The sequence below is a fragment of the Symphalangus syndactylus genome, chromosome 21 (assembly GCF_028878055.3).
Source record: "Symphalangus syndactylus isolate Jambi chromosome 21, NHGRI_mSymSyn1-v2.1_pri, whole genome shotgun sequence".
Classification (NCBI taxonomy): Eukaryota; Metazoa; Chordata; class Mammalia; order Primates; family Hylobatidae; genus Symphalangus; species Symphalangus syndactylus.
Window position 1 is genome coordinate 58,485,299 of NC_072443.2, and position 17,222 is coordinate 58,502,520.

Consider the following 17,222-nt stretch of genomic DNA (forward strand, 5'->3'; position numbering starts at 1 on the left):
TAGCCAGGATGGTCTCGATCTCCTGACTTTGTGATCCGCCCCGCTCAGCCTCCCAAAGTGCTGGGATTATAGGCGTGAGCCACCGTGCCTGGCCACCTCTTCTGATTTAATATATTCTGGTGATCAATTCACATGAGCTCCTATAGAACTATGCATTCTTCCCTCAAAGGCTCCATGGTACAGATGTGCTAGAGCTGATTTAGCCACTCTTCTGATGGATTTAGATTCATTGACAGTATTTTGCTAATGCAAACCATCAATTGAAAGTTACAGTGTGCTTTTTTTTTTTTTTTTTTTGAAGTTGAGGGGCTCCTAAGAATCAGAATGGTAATCAGAAAACCTCGACCTTCCTTCATGGTTTGTAATCACCTGATGGGGTCTTCCTGCCCACTGCACAGACAAAACCAACTCATTGAGACTATGGCATTGCAATAAAGAGTTTAACTGACGCGAGCCTAGCCATGCCACCTGAGAGACGGAGTTGCTGCCCAAATCAATCTCCCTGAAAATGTGGAAGCTGGGGTTTCACCAGGGTGGTTTGGTGGGCAGGGGCTAGAGGAATGGGTGCTGCTGACTGGGTGGGGATGCAGTCATAGGGGTGTGGGAAATGCTGTTTTTGCACTGAATCTGCTTCCAGGTGGAGCCACAGGACTGGTTGAGCCGAGTCAAGGGTCCAGTGGGATCATCCAGTCGTCAGAAATGCAAAAACCCGAAAGGATTTTTGGTTTTTTTTTTTTTTTTTTTTTTGAGACGGAGTCTCGCTCTGTCGCCCAGGCTGGAGTGCAGTGGCGCAATCTCGGCTCACTGCAAGCTCTGCCTCCCGGGTTCACGCCATTCTCCTGCCTCAGCCTCCTGAGTAGCTGGGACTACAGGCGCCCGCCACCGCGCCCGGCTAACTTTTTGTATTTTTAGTAGAGACGGGGTTTCACCGTGGTCTCGATCTCCTGACCTCGTGATCCGCCCGCCTCGGCCTCCCAAAGTGCTGGGATTACAGGCTTGAGCCACCGCGCCCGGCCAGGATTTTTGGTTGAAATGAAAGGGTTGCATTTCAAAAGGCCAATCTTAGGTTCTATAATAGTGAGCTGGGAAAGTTGCAAATCTTGTGATCTCCGGAATAATGACTGGTAACCATTTAACTGAATTCTGAGCAGAATTCAGGCAGCCTTTCATTAGTTGGCTCCGGGGGTGGTAGGAACCAAGTGGGCAAGACAGCTGAGGCTCAGCCACACACACAGAAAGCACCGACCCTGTGTGAAAAGACAGATGCTAGGACAAACATGGGGACCTGATGTGACAGCCGTGGGAACAGCAGTGCCATGGTGATGCTTAATGGATAATTGTCAGCGAGTGCTGTAGGCTCCACTTTCAAGGGACGTCCAGAAGCCAGCCCTTCCCCCCACCCCTGCTGCCACCCCTCTGGTCCTGCCACTGTCATCACTTGCCTGGATCCTTGCAGTGGCCTCTGGGCTCCCTCCCTCCACCTACCCACCCCTGGGTCCCTGGGCCATGCAGCATCCAGAGGGCTCCAGGTCCCCATCACACTCCTCCTCTTCTCAGTAGAGGGTCCCCTGCCAGGATAAAGGGCAGAGTCCTCCAGGGCCCTGTGTGAACTGCTCCCTTGACCTCTGAGTCCTCACCTCCCCTTACCCTCCCCCGGCTCCCCATCAGCCACACAAGCCTCCTCGCCATTCCGCCAACGAGCCAGGCACGTTGGCCAGGCACCCGCAGACCTCCAGGCCTTTGTATTGGCTGAGTCCTCGAGCCAGGCCGGCTGTTCCCAGATGTGGACACAGCTCACTCGCCCACTTCCTTTAAGCCTTTGCTTCCATTCTACCTAACATGCCAACACCACCCACCCACCCCAGCTCAATCCTTCTCCTAAGCACATTTCCAATCGAACACACACATATCTCTATTTACCACCATTATTATCTGGCTTTCCTCACTGAAATCGGAACCCTGAAGACAGGAATTTTCTTGTTTTGTACATGTGGTAACTGCTCAGCAACTCGAACAGTGATGGGCACATGGAGTAGAAGCTCAATAAATATTTATTGAATAAATGAATGGTGTTTGCTGAAAGAAGCTTCACACTCAGAAATATTTTAAGTGTTGCTGCAATTCCCAACCAGCAAGATGCAGAGGAAAACCTTGAGAAGAGGACCCAGAGAAGGAAACCACAGTGTTTACACACCGGCACCTGAGATAGGGAAAATGCCAGCTCAGAGCTGGAGCCTGGCCAAGGAGGACAAAGGTCCTGACAAGGACTGTACCATGCAGAGATCACTGCCTGCTACCTGGGGTATGAGACTCTCCTCGATTCAACAATATTCTGATGAGACAGTCAACCTGATTCCTAACAGGAGGGGCCAAGGCAAGGTGGTCTAGCCAGCCAGTAGGATTGAATGACAAGCACAGACCTATGCCAGAATTAGAGGCCAGGCAGGAGTTTCCACAAATGCACTTCCTTGGTGCTAAGTGCTGAGACCACAAAGCCAAATGAGGCTTCTTGGTTTCATTGCAGACTCAGCAAATGAATCTAATCCTGCTCCCCATGGCTGGGTCATGTCCTGGGGAGGCACCAGCGTTCAGCTTGGCCTGCTTCAGTATCGTTTTTATCCGTGTGTGTGTTCTGTTGGGACTCTGGACATCTAGACATCTGTGCAGGGGGGCTGGTGAGACCAGTCTCCCTGGCAGGCCTGGATGTAGCCTAGCCTGAGGTGGGAGGGGACCACAGGTGGGGCTGGATGTTCTTTCAGCCTCCCTGGCAGAGATCAAGGTCAGCTTGGCCAAGCTTCTGCAGTGGCTGGCTCTCATGCGGGGGAGGGAGGCAGTTCCCAGAGCAGGAATGCCTTCCCTGGGGCTCGTTTCCTTGCAGGGGAAGAGTCATCCTCCCCTCAGTACCTCCTTCACTAAAGCCTATAGGAGGCGAGTGACCTGGGGAATCCGTGCCCCAGGGGCAAACCTCTGGGCTCTAGCTTAGCCCCACCCTGGGAAAACATTCACAGCCCCTCGGGAGAGCCCAGATGCAGGAGGACTGTAGGGCAGGGCCCAGCTGCCAGGTCCTGGGCTGTTGGTGACAGTAGCCCCAGCTACAAACTCTCCTGGCCTGGGGGCAATTCCCTTCCCTGGTTACAACAGATTCCCACCCCATCCTGCCCTACTGCCCACCCCTGGGCAGGGAGGCATGGGAAGATGGTAGGAGAGGGGCCAGATAGGAGGAAGAGATGATGCCCTGGGCCAGGTGGTCACACCTGCTGAAGTGGGAAACTCTGGCTTCTCCCAGTAGAAATTTCAGGATTCCAAAAAATTGGACCAGCAAATAAACTTAGTGACAGTCACACCAGCCTTCTGGAAAATCATAGTAGGCGTCCACTGCCCCTGCGGGTCCCCAGGAACCCTCTGCCTGTGGCTTCGGGGACCCAGTACTGTACTTCCAATGCTCTGCAGACACACCTAGGGCTTGAATCCCATCTCACTGATTCCACAAATACTGATTTGTGGCCTACTGGGTGCAAGGCCTCTGTGGCTGTGAGGGAGGCAAGGTCCCTGCTCCAGTGGGAGTGACAGGTGTAAAACAGGACGACTTCAGAACCTGGGAAGGGGGACAAAGCAGAGTACTTGGAAGTGGGTGGGCGCGGGGCAGTCTGGGATGGGGAAAACAGCAAATCTTTGCCATCTGTTCCTGGCCGGGTATCACTGGGGGTGCTACCTGATCTCTCTTCAGCCTCAGTTTCACCTTTACAGTGGAGCTGGAGCCCCCCCCACTACCAGACCCAGCTCTCTGGGCTACCTCTAGGAAGCCTGCCCTGCTCAGGCCTGCTCCCCATCTCCATGGCTGTCAGTCCCTCCTGAAAATGTCCCCCCAAAAGGAGGCCACTGGCCATAGAGGGAGATGAATGGCCCAAGGTTGCCCAGCCTGTACCTAGGGCCCCATGGCTCCTGAGGCCCGGCCTGGGTGGACCCTGGAAGGGGCTTTCTCTGTGGGTTTTGTCCTGGTTCCTGGAGCCTCTTCCCTATGGGCACCTCTTAGCATGATTAACACAGGCAGACGGGACCTGAAGGGGCCACTGGTCCTTCTGAAAATGCTTACCAGGCAGTGTGAGTGTGGGGAGGCCATGCGCAATGTGTGGGACTCTGCCCTGCACCCGCTCAGAGTCTCAGCCCTTCAGAGCCCCTGGTAGTGATTTGCTGCAGGGTCACCCTGATACTTATCTGAGGTCTCTTTTCCTTTCAGTTTTCCTGAGAAACTGGGAGGATCACATGATGGCATGCTACCTAAACTAGGATGTGCACAGCCCAGCTACTTGGGAGGCTGAGGCAGGAGAATGGTGTGAACCCGGGAGGCGGAGCCTGCAGTGAGCCAAGATTGCGCCACTGCACTCCAACCTGAGCGACAGTGAGACTCCATCTCAAAAAAAAAAAAAAAAAAAGCCATTCGAAAACATAAAACTGTAAAACTGTTGCGTATTTGTGATTGGGAATGGTGCTTTTGCCAACTTACAATGATTAGAGGAGATATACACACATTTTAAAACTATGTGTGATCATATGACTTAAGATAATTAAGAAAATCACAGATCAAAAAAATAATAAAATAACATAAAAAATAAGGCCAGATGCGGTGGCTCATGCCTGTAATCACAGCACTTTGGGAGGCTGAGGTAGGCGGATCATGAGGTCAAGAGATCAAGACCATCCTGGCCCACATGGTGAAACCCCATCTCTACTAAAAATACAAAAATTAGCTAGGCGTTGTGGCACACGCCCATAGTCCCAGCTACACGGGAGGCTGAGGCAGGAGAATCATCTGAACCTGCAAGGTGGAGATTGCAGTGAGTCGAGATCGTACCACTGCACTCCAGCCTGGTGACAGAGCTAGACTCCATCTCCAAAAAAAAAAAAAAAGGAAATTTGACTTTATCGAAACTACTTTTGTACATCAAAGGACACTATCAAGGGAGTGAAAACCCATAGAATGGGAGAAAATATTTGCAAATCATATATCTGATAAGGGATTAATATCCAGAATATATAAATAACTCCTATACCTCAACAATGACAAAAACCCAATTTAAAAATGGGCAAATGGCTGAGCACAGTGGCTCATGCGTGTAACACTAGCACTTTCAGAGGCAGAGGTGGTTGGATCTCCTAAGCTCAAAAGTTCGAGACCAGTCTGGGTACATGACGAAACCTTATGTCTACCAAAATTGCAAAAAATTAGCGGGGCACAGTGGTGCGCACCTGTGGTCCCAGCTACTCAGGAGGCTGACATGAGAGGATGGCTTGACACTGGGAATTGGAGGTTGCAGTGAGCCAGGATCATACCACCACACTCCAACGTGTGTGACAGAGTGAGACCTCACCTCTAAAACAAAATAAACAAAAATGGGTAAAGGACTTGAATAGGCATTTCTACAAAAATATACAAATGGCCAAGAAGTATGTGAAAAGATGCTTAACGTCATTAGTCATCAGGGAAATGCAAATCAAACCACAATGAGATATCACTCCATACTCATCAGGATAATTATAATTAAAAAATAGGGCCAGGAGAGGTGGCAGGTACCTGTAGACCCAGGTACTCAGGAGGCTGAGGAGGGAAGACTGCTTGAGCCCAGGAGTTGCAGGCTGCAGTGAACTATGATCACACCACTACACTGCAGCCTGGGTGACAGAGCAAGATCCTATACATTAAAAAAAAAAAAAATTAAATTATTAATTAAAAGAAAAATTATTATTATTATTATTTTTTGAGACGACGTCTCGCTCTGTCGCCCAGGCTGGAGTGCAGTGGCACAATCTCAGCTCACTGCAAGCTCCATCTCCCGGGTTCACGCCACTCTCCTGCCTCAGCCTCCCAAGTAGCTGGTACTACAGGCACCCGCCACCACGCCTGGCTAATTTTTTGTATTTTTAGTAGAGACGGGGTTTCACCATGTTAGCCAGGATGGTCTTGATCTCCTGACCTCGTGATCTGCCCGCCTTGGCCTCCCAAAGTCCTGGGATTACAGGTGTGAGCCACTGCACCTGGCCATAAAAAAATTTTTTAAGAAAGGAAAATAAATGTTGGCAAGAATATGAAGAAATTGGAGACTACATGCATTGTTGGTAGGAATGTAAAATTATGCAGCTGCTATGGAAAGCAGTTTGGTGGTTCCTCAAAATGGTAAACATATGTTCATCACATGATCCAGCAATTCCACTCTTATATACCCTAAAGAACTGAAAACAGGGACTCAAACAAATATTTGTAAACCAATACTCATAGCAACATTATTCAAATGGCCAAAAGGTGGAAACAACTCAAGTGTCCATCAATGGATGAATGGATAAACAAAATGTGGTATAAACAAAGAATGGGGGCCGGGTGCAGTGGCTCACGCCTGTAGTCCCAGCACTTTGGGAGGTCGAGGAGGGTGGATCACCCGAGGTCAGCAGTTCGAGACCAGCCTGGCCAACATGATGAAACCCCAACTCTACTAAAAATACAAAAATTAGCTGGGCGTGGTGGTGCACACCTGTAATCCCAGCTACTCAGGAGGCTGAGGCAAGAGAATTGCTTGAACCCAGGAGGCAGAGGTTGCAATAAGCCGAGATCGTGCCACTGCGCTTCAGCCTGGGCGACAGAGTGAGACTCTGTCTCAACAAAACAAAACAAAACAAAACAAAACAAAACAACAAAAACAAAGAATGGAATTACTAAAGCTGTAGTAGGGAATAAAGTTCTGATGCATGCTACAACATACATGAACCTTGAAAATATTATGCTGGCCGGGCACAGTGGCACACGCCTGTAATCCCAGGACTTTGGGAGGCCGAGGCGGGCAGATCACGAGGTCAGGAGATCGAGACCATCCTGGCTAACATGGTGAAACCCCGTCTCTACTAAAAAAATACATACATAAATAAATTTTTTTTAAAAAAATAATAATAATATGCTAAGTGAAATAAGCAAGACACAAGGATACATATTGTTATGACTCCATTTATATGAGGCATCTAGTATGAACAAATCCATAGACAGAATGTGATTAGTGATTATTAGGGGGTGGGGAGAGGAAGATGGCGAATTATTGCCTAATGGGTACAAAGTCTGTTTGGGATGATCAGAAGTTCTAGAAATGGATAGTGGTAATGGTTGTATAACATTATGAATATACTTAATGCTACTAAATTGTACTCTTAAAAAAGTTTAAATGGTATATTTTATGTTATATCAAAATTCAAAAATAAAATAATGAAGTAGCTTTATATTATTGATTTAAAGCAATCTCCAAAATAAACTGCTAAATAAAAAAGGTATGATATAGAACAAGAGGGGAAAGGAAACTACAGGTAAATACAAATTTGTAAATTCTCAGAACATGTCAGAAGGTTATAAAGTGATTGCCACTGTGGGAGACAAACCAGGTGCCTAGAGGACTGAGAAGAAGTGAGTTATTTTTCACTGGATACTCTTCTATATGTTTTAAGTGTTGACACATGTATATTACCTAGTCCAAAATTTTTTTAATTAAAAAAATGTGTTGACTGGGGATCCAAGAAAGGGCAGGGGGGAAGATAAAAAATATACTAGTTGTTCAAAGTCACAGTCCAGTATGAACTACTGCCATAAGGTAGCACTAAAGATACAAACGAGTTACAAGTTATGATTCCAATCTAAGCTCTTCTTTTTGTTTTATTTTTATATATGTATGTATTTATTTTTGAGATAGAGTCTCACTCTGTTGCCCAGGCTGGAGTGCAGTGGCACAATCATGGCTCACTGTAGCCTCAACTCCCTGGGTTCAATGGATCCTCCCAGGCTGGAGTGCAGTGGCACAATCATGGCTCACTGTAGCCTCAACTCCCTGGGTTCAATGGATCCTCCCACCTCAGCCTCCTGAGTAGCTAGGATTACAGGTGTATGCCACCACACCTGGCTAATTTTTGTATGTTTTTGTAGAGACGGGCTTTCACCATGGTGCCCAGGCTGGTCTCAAACTCCAGGGCACATGTGATTTGCCTGCCTTCGCCTCCCAAAGTGCTGGGATTACCGCCTGGCTTTTTCAGTGAATGGTGTCCACAAACGAAAGCAAGCCCATGTGAAGTTCACATTAGATGGAGATGTTTCTTAGGAAACAAGGCAATTCTGTGTCCCCACTGCACTCAGAACCTGAACTGTTTCATGGTTAGCTGATCACAGACCCATCTCTACCCTAACAGACAAAGCTTTTTCAGGGCAGAGGATCTAATATATCAGTGCCTGGCACAGAATAGGCACTTAATGTTTGTGGTAAGAATAAAAAAATGCTAGTACTATGGCTATGTACTCCACTTCCACTATTACACACAGCAAATCTATCAATTGCTTTTTTTTTTTCCAGCAAATTTCAAGTAAAGAGGTTTAAAAACACAAAATACTAAAAATACAAAAATCAGCTGGTTGTGGTGGCATGTGCCTGTAGTCCCAGCTACTTGGGAGGCTGAGGCAGGAGAATCGCTAGAACCCAGGAGGCAGAGGTTGCAATGAGCTGAGATCGTGCCAACTGCACTCCAGTCTAGGCGACAGAGCTAGACTCCGTCTCAAAAAACAGAATCTTTCCCAACATATTGCTTCTTACCTTGATGTGGCTGCTGGCTTCATTCTGTTTGCCATTGGATGGCCATTCTAAGGGGATTCACCACCGAGGCCTCTCCAATCTCTACTTTGTTAAAATCACAATCAACCCAATCCCATCATCTATTATCTAGTTTTCATTAATGTTGGCTTCAGGAGATTTAGGAATATGCCAGTGTAACTTGACCATCCCGTCTTGACCTATTTCCCATATTTTATCAGTGAGCACTACCTATGCCCTCCTGATTTTGCTCCTTGGCATAGTTTTCCTTTCTTTTTCCCATATGGGTTAAATTTTACCCTTTAAGTTGAGGTTGTACAAGATCAGTTGAAATTCCTCAAAATGATGGCACTCAAGGAGCTAAAAGCTTTAAAGGTTTTCTCTATATAGTACAGGCTAGATTTGCATGTTTCCAAGCAAACATGGATCATGACAATGTCTCTAAGACATTAAGAGGGTCCAGAAATGTCTTAGATGCCATTCTCCCTTTATACCATCACTCCATAAGTCATAACAGAATTATATTCTCAATTACAACAGCTACCTCATGTCAGCTGCAACTACTGCTCTATTTTAAATGTTTAAAATTTTTTTTACAAATCTTCATTTTAAAAGTTCCATTCAGATGCGTTTTAACATTGCTAATAATAGGAAGAATATATGTACAAATACAAAATAAGACACTGTTCTTTACTTGCTTTCATAAATATTTTCCACAAATATAGTCCTCTCTCTCTGGATATATGCTATTAAAATGTGTCTCAGCCGGGCACGGTGGCTCACGCCTGTAATCTCAGCACTTTAGGAGGCTGAGGCAGGTGGATCACCTGAGCTCAGGGGTTCGAGACCAGCCTGGCCAACATGGTGAAACCCCGTCTCTACTAAAAATACAAAAAATTAGCTGGGCATAGTGGCATGCGCCTGTAATCCCAGCCACTCAGGAGGCTGAGACAGAACTGCTTGAACCCGGGAGCCGAAGGTTGCAGTGAGCCGAGATTGCGCCACTGTAGTCCAGCCTGGGCAACAAGAACAAAACTCCATCTTAAAAAAAAAAAGTGTCTCATGTTTTGAAATAGACCGGATCTGTATCTTAATTTCAGACAGAATTTTAGAGCTCAGAACACGGAGTTAGATCCACCAGTCAAGTCTCTTCATTTCATCAAGGCTGGGAGTAGAACTGAGCTTTCCTGAGACCCAGTTCAGAGTTCCTTTCCCTTCAGTAAGTTCCAACCAACAAAAAATAAGCATTACATGATTCTTCCTCTGTTCCCTCCTTGCCAAAATAAGTATTTCCACATACCTGCTGGCAGTATGTGTCAAAAAACGTAAATACATTATTTGTATAGGAGACTGCCAAATGAAATTATATCTAGTCTAGAGAGTGAAGCAAACTCTGAGCCAGCAACAGAATGGATGAACACATATCCTTAAGAACCTTGAGGGGGAAGAGTAGAGAGAGAAAAGAAGCTGTAGGAAACAGTTAGTACACAACCTAAGAGTTGCTTATCCTTTTGGAATGTCAGACTTCTCTTCCCCAACTCTCATTTTAACTTAAGAAATCTTAATCTTTGTTTTACACAGAATAATCTTCACCATTCTGCGGTTTCTCTCAGCATCAGTGGGAGTCCACATTTGGATAATAATTGACCGTTAAGCTCAAAGAAGTTAAGTTATAAGCCTAACAGTACATTCCTATCTGCTCAATTTGGGATTGGAGGCCAGATCTTCTAAATCCCAGTTTCCTCACGTAATCACACTACCCCCCAGGGATGTTCCACCTTGGTTATAATTTGAAGTTGGTCTATAAAGTTCAATGCTAACTAAACTGATTTTTTTAAAAGAAGAGAAGTGATCATGCTCTATTAATAATGCAATATATATAGACATTAATGGACCCAGAGTAAACAACCAGTTAATACATAGCTTCCTTATTGATAACATAATTTTTAAAAATCTTACATTTAGTACTAAGCTGGGTATAATGCTTTATTGGGGAAAATGCAATGAAAAATTACACATGGTTTCCGTGTCTAGAAAATTACAGCCCAAAGCATATATAACTGGCAGAAATAAACACAGAAAAGAACTGCTAGATGAAATAATACAAACATTAAATCTATTCCTAAATATAAAATGTAAGATCCAGTGAGGTATTCTCATTAGCTCCTAACCGAAACCTCAACCCACTGGCCCATCCAGTTTTCTAAGTTCTATACTATTAATATACTAAACGTTCAGCCAGCAAAACATTATTCCCAGTTTATAAATTCCAGTTTGAATAATTTACATTTCCAGAGGAATTATCACTTAAAATCCAGTTTTGAATGGCCAAAGAGTGATAGTTCAAATAGGTTCATATTTACGTTTCTACTAGTTTCTACAGGCTGGTCCTATTCCCCTCAAGGTTTTTATAGGCTAATTAGAATAGGATATGAAAGGCTAGTTTGTCATAGTTGCAAACTGCATTGAGCTAGATAATTAAAATGTTAATGCAAACATAAAATTCAAAAATTTCAATGGGTTTGAACAATGAACTAAGATGAAATTTTACATGAGAGCTGTAAAGCTTTCTGTTTTAGATTAAAAATCAATAGTCTCTGACACTTACTAAGTAATGAACAGAGAATGTACTCTGGAGCAGCTGTTCTTGAATACAGTCTGATCGAATCTTATTTCTTAGCACCCTTTCAATGTACTTCTTTGTCTGAGTATTGGTGCTATAGATGATGAAAAGCATCACCAGGTCAATAAATATGCAATAATAGAAAAATAGTTAACAAATCAGTACATTTGCTACAATGAAACAGCAGCTTTTCCTTATTAAAACACAGAATGGATGATGCTCATTTGTTCCACACACTCCACTGGTAGTATGTACACTTTTCACAAAACCCAGACATATTTTTTAGAGAAATAAAGTGCCACAACTATTAACCACTAGTATCTCTTAGGAATACATTCCAATATACATTAAAGTGATACTGCTACAGAAGTAACTTTGAACATCTTCACATTTATCAAAAGATTCAATCACTTGCCAACTCCAGTATGTATTTTCACTATTACTAGGAAAATTACTTTGTGAAAAGTTGGAAAGACTATAAATGTCCATCAATCTGGAAAGGGTTCAATAAATTATGATGGAGTAATTTTAATTTTTGAAATATTACAGTCATCAAAAAGGATAAGCCAGGCTGGGTGTGGGGCCTCACGCCTGTAGTCCCAGTACTTTGGGAGGCCGAGGTGCGCATATCACCTGAGGTTAGGAGTTCGAGACCAGCCTGGCCAACATGGTGAAACCCCATTTCTACTAAAAATACAAAAAAAAATTGGCCAGTCATGGTGGCAACTGCCTGTAATCCCAGCTACTCAGGAGGCTGAGGCAGGTGAATCACTTGAACCCGGGAGGTGGAGGTTGCAATAAGCCGAGATCCTGCCACTGCACTCCAGCCTGGGTGACACAGCGAGACTGTCTAAAAAAATTTTTTTAATTAAAATATTAAAAAAAAAAAAAAAAAAAGAAAGAATAAGCTAGACCAGGGGTCCGCAACCCCTGGACCATGGAGGTGAGGGGTGGTCAAGTGGTCATTACCACCTGAGATCCGCCTTCTGTCAGATTAGAATCATCATTAGATTCTCATGGGAGTGTGAACCCTATTGTGAACTGCATATGCACAGGATCTAGGCTGCACATTCCTTATGAGAATCTAAGTAGTGCCTGATGATCTAAGGTGGAACAGTTTCATCCTGAAATCATGCCCCGAGACAGTCTGTGGAAAAACTGTCTTGCATGAAACTAGTGCCTGGTGCCAAAAAGGTTAGGGACTGCTAAGCCATACTGTATTTTTTGACAGAGGAAACACATTCCTGACATGAAGTGGAAAAAACAGCAGCCTGCAAAAGGATAATCAGGCTGGGCAAGAAGGCTCATGCCTGTAATCCCACTGCTTTGGGAGGCTGAGGAGGGAGGATCATTGAGCTCAGGAGGTGGAGGCAACAGTGAGCTATGATTGTGCCACTGCACTCCAGCCTGGTAACACAGTGAGACCCTGTCTCTTTAAACACCACCATCACCACCCATAATCATAGTTAAGATTCTGCTTTTGTAAAAACAATATATAAACATATATGTGTATGCATAAGAGTATACCCGTACTTGCACACAATTACAGCTTGTATATGAAGAGAAAAAAATTGGAAGGATGATTAACCCTGAGAAATGGGAAAGAGAGCGGAGAAAAACTGTTATTTTTTACATCTATAGATTCCTTGTGGGTTTTTCTCCACAATTAGCTTGTTTAACCTAAGTTTAAAAAAGAAAAATATGAGGGCTGGGTGCAGTGGCTCACACCTATAATCCCAGCACTTTGGGAGGCCCAAGCAGGAGGATCACTTGAAGCTAAAAATTTGAGACCAGCCTGGGAAACACAGCAAGACCTCATCTCTATAAAAAATAAAAGAATGGCCGGGCGTGATGGCTCATGCCTGTAATCCCAGCAATTTGGGAGGCCGAGGCGGGCGGATCACGAGGTCAGGAGATAGAGACCATCCTGGCTAACACGGTGAAACCCCGTCTCTACTAAAAATACAAAAAATTAGCCGGGCGAGGTGGCGGGCGCCTGTAGTCCCAGCTACTTGGGAGGCTGAGGTAGGAGAATGGCGTGAACCCCGGCGGGGGGGAGCCTGCAGTGAGCCGGGATCGTGCCACTGCACTACAGGCTGGGCGACAGTGAGACTCAGTCTCAAAAGAAAAAAAAATAAGTAAATAAAAGAATTGGCCAGGCGTGGTGGCTAACATCTGTAATCCTAGCACTTTGGGAGGCTGAGGCAGGTGGGTGGATCACCTGAGTCAGGAGTTTGAGACCAGCCTGGCCAACATGGTGAAATCCCATCTCTAATAAAAATACAAAAATTAGCCAGGCATGGTGGCAGGCACCTATAATCCCAGCTACTAGAGAGGCTGAGGCAGATTTGCTACAACCCAGGGGGCAGAGGTTGCAGTGAACCGAGATTGTGGCACTGCACTATAGCCTGGGCAAAAGAGTGAAACTCTATCTCAAAATAACTAACTAACTAACTAACAGAATTAGCCAGGCCTGGTGGTGCTTGCCTGTAGTCCCAGTTACTCCAAAGACTGAGGTGGGAGGCTTGCTTGAACCCAGGTGTTTGAGACTGCAATGAACTATGATGCTGTCACCGCACTCCACCTTGGGTGACAGATTAAGACCTAGTCTCTTAAAAAAAAAACAAAAAAAAACAAAAGAGAAAGGCCCAGCGTGGTGGCTCACACCTGTAATCCCAGCACTTTGGGAGGCTGAGGTGGGTGGATCATGAGGTCAGGAGATCGAGACCATCCTGGCTAACACGGTGAAACCCCATCTCTACTAAAAATACAAAAAATTAGCCGGGCGTGATGGCAGGCGCCTGTAGTTCCAGCTACTCAGGAGGCTGAGGTAGGAGAATCAGGAGGCGGAGCTTGCAGTGAGCTGAGATTGCGCCACTGCCTGCACTCCAGCCTGGGTGACAGAGCAAGACTCTGTCTCAGAAAAAAAAAAAAAAGAAAACACTGGGAGTGTATTCAGGGCAATCTGAGTCTATGCTTCCAGGAAAAAAAAAAAAAGTTAAAAAGGCAAGCAGGACAAAAAAAACAAATTTTACTACTTCTCTCAATTGAATGCCCCACTTCTGAAGACACCAAAATTGAGAGTCATTAGACCAGAATACAGTCATTAAAGATAACAATGAAGACAAAGCAGAAGCACACGGAGAAAAAAATCTTAAGAGAAAAAAGAATACAAATTATACTTATATTTATAAAATGATTACAAATATGTAAAAATAGGTATGCAGGCAGTCAAGGTGGTAAATTTGTGTTTATCTAAAACCAAAAACAGTGTGTTGGAGTACTTTGATATTTTTCACCACAAAAAATTATGAATTTTCATTGCTTTATTCAGCATCATGAAAGCTTTTAAGATGGTCATCCAAAAATTGGATAACAAAACTAACAAAAATCCCACAAAACAGATTGCAACCAAAGAAAAATCTTTAAAGGCAACCAATCAGCACCTAAGGAACTCAATCATCTGGCTTTTTATCTTTTGAGACGGAGTCTTGCACTGTCGCCCAGGCTGGAGTGCAGTGGCGTGTGCCACCAGGCCAGGCTAATTTTTTTTTGTATTTTTAGTAGAGACAGGGTTTTGCTACATTGGCCAGGCTGGTCTCAAACTCCTGACCTCAGATGATCCGCCTGCCTCAGCCTCCAAAGTGCTGGGATTATAGGCGTGAGCCACCGCGCCCGGCCAATCATCTGGCTTTTTGATGGAAGGTATTTCTAGAATTAATAGAGACATAAGATCCAGTACCACTGCCTTGACAGTGGACAGACTGATTTACTCCAGTCAGGTCTACATGGGCAAAGTAAAGTAAAACATGGAATGCCATTATCTTGACAGTGGTGCTGGGTGGAAGGAAGGGCAATTAGGCAGATATAGGGACCTGAGACTTAGGTGGTTATTTTCTTCATCTCATCAGTGGGGACCTGGCTTCTTTGACTGCATCTTGATGTGCTTGTTTACAATGTTAATATTTCCCCTTGTGGATACTGTAGGCTTATTTTATACCCAGAGTGAGTGGGGCAGGCTATCTGACCAGTCGCCACCTCAGATTATCTTCCCCAGACAGCTAATGTTTATTAGAGCAACCAGGGAAGAGAGAAAAGAGTGACTGGAGGGAGGGGAAAGAAAGAAAGTGGGAAGGCAAGCTAGCCAATGTCATTACTTTTAAGTCTGCAATACTTAAAATGCATAGTACATGAACATTACCTTGTGTTCAGATACTGAGGCAGTGTTTTCAATTGCCTGAAAAAACAGGAGAGAGTCACAAAAATATTATGACACATCAGCGAAACACGTTTCACCTTATTCAGCATGCCGTTATCTCATCTGAGAGCCAGTGTGTCCATATGGCAACCATCAGCTATCATTTCCACTTGAATGACTTTTGAGATTTTTATTTCAGTCTACCTCAGTTATACATCTGTCACTAATTGCCACTCATTTCCTCCTTGATAATCAAAGTTCTAAAGATCTCACCTTAATCCAGGCTTCTGAAATGGTTTTCTCATATCTAATAGCTGACTTTATTACATCAAAGAGGAGAATAATACAGTTCTGACCACTGCTTTCTTGATTTCCTGAGGAATTACAAGTAGCAGAGAGGAAAAAAATTACTCTTCTACCTACCAGAAAAGAACTTACAAGATCTGAGTTCCTGCTTAGTAGCCATGTACCCTGGAGTAAATGACAACCTCATGAGTAAGATGGCTAATAAACTCGCACTGTAGTCTGTCTGGGATTGATCTGAATGGCTAAGAAAACATATAAACACATACATACTCACATACATATATGTAATTTGAAAAACGATATAATACTAGATGTAAATGTCATAATAGTACCATTATTTGTAGTTGTAAGTATTAAGCTCCAACTCTGACTGCGGGATGTCAGAAAATTGTGACATCCTATGTGAGGAAAAGGGTGGCAATTATCCATGAGCTCTTTACCTTGCTCGTCCTTTACTTTTCAACTTTACTTGGAAAGCCTGTAACCGCGATGGCAAAACACAATGCTGCAGATCCAACTTCTCCCGAAGCTCAGAGATTACCTGCAGAAAGTTAATATTAGCTATGGTGTTCTGCTCATTCATAGTGGGTAGGCGCAGTCCAGTCTCTCGACCATGACAATCTCCTGAAAGACTGAGGAAGAAAAAATTTTAAACGTTGGACATTTTGAAAAACAGAGTTGTGAGAAGAGCTAAATGCAATGTCATAGAATGTCATATCCAAAATTTCAGAATTCTGTGAGGTACTACACAGAAAGAGTAAATGTAACTTATAGCAGCTTATATAGATCAATGAATCTGTTGAATAGCTCCATTTCCTCCCCTCAATGCTATCCAGATTAGTCAATATTCTCAGTTAGTCAGGGCGTTCGGCTTCCAGGCACCCGCCTTTAACACGTGCGACACCATTTGGCTTCCAGAGAAGCCGAACAGACGTGAGATGAGGCCGACCGCCTGGACTAGTTCATCGGGAAGGGGGTGAGGGTAAAAGCCTTTCTCATTTCCTCATTTTAACGACGCAGAAAGGTACCTGTGGGGACTATCCCATCTCAGGGCAGATGAGGAAGCCGAGGCTTGGGGCGCGGGGCCCCAGAGAACGCCGACCGCGGCCCGGACTTAAGAGATTAGGTCGCAGGGGAGCGGGGCCTCGAGAAACTATGACCACTGCTCTATTTACTCACCGAGAAGCCGTCGCCGCCTGTAGTTTTTTTTTTTTTTTTTTTTGAGACGGAGTCTTCCTCTGTCGCCCATGCTAGAGTGCAGTGGCGCAATCTCGGCTCACTGCAAACTCCGCCTCCCGGGTTCACGCCACTCTCCTGCCTCAGCCTCCCGAGTAGCTGGGACTACAGGCGCCTGCCACGACGCCTGGCTAATTTTTTTGTATTTTTAGTAGAGACGGGGTTTCACCGTTTTAGCCAGGATGGTCTCGATCTCCTGACCTCGTGATCTGCCCGCCTTGGCCTCCCAAAGTGCTGGGATTCTAGGAGTGAA

General features: G+C 44.8%; 1 protein-coding gene across 4 annotated transcripts in view; it reads right to left on the bottom strand.

Moving 5' to 3' along the window:
• The window catches only part of LOC134735432 (Fanconi anemia group D2 protein-like), a 19,519-nt gene extending 2,468 nt beyond the window's left edge, over window positions 1-17,051 (bottom strand). The window contains exons 1-5 of one of the 4 annotated variants that reach the window (XM_063630422.1): window positions 16,913-17,051; window positions 16,174-16,365; window positions 15,431-15,466; window positions 11,215-11,323; window positions 9,805-10,041 (exon numbers count right to left, since the gene is read on the bottom strand). In XM_063630422.1, the coding sequence (XP_063486492.1) occupies window positions 9,976-10,041; window positions 11,215-11,323; window positions 15,431-15,466; window positions 16,174-16,316 (354 nt within the window). In that variant the 5' untranslated portion in view covers window positions 16,317-16,365; window positions 16,913-17,051 and the 3' untranslated portion in view covers window positions 9,805-9,975. Of the gene's footprint in view, window positions 1-2,033; window positions 5,372-5,514; window positions 5,691-9,804; window positions 10,042-11,214; window positions 16,366-16,912 lie in introns of those variants that run through there. The other 3 variants (XR_010118549.1, XR_010118551.1, XR_010118550.1) reach the window with 3 other exon arrangements.
• Window positions 17,052-17,222: the final 171 nt, after the last annotated feature.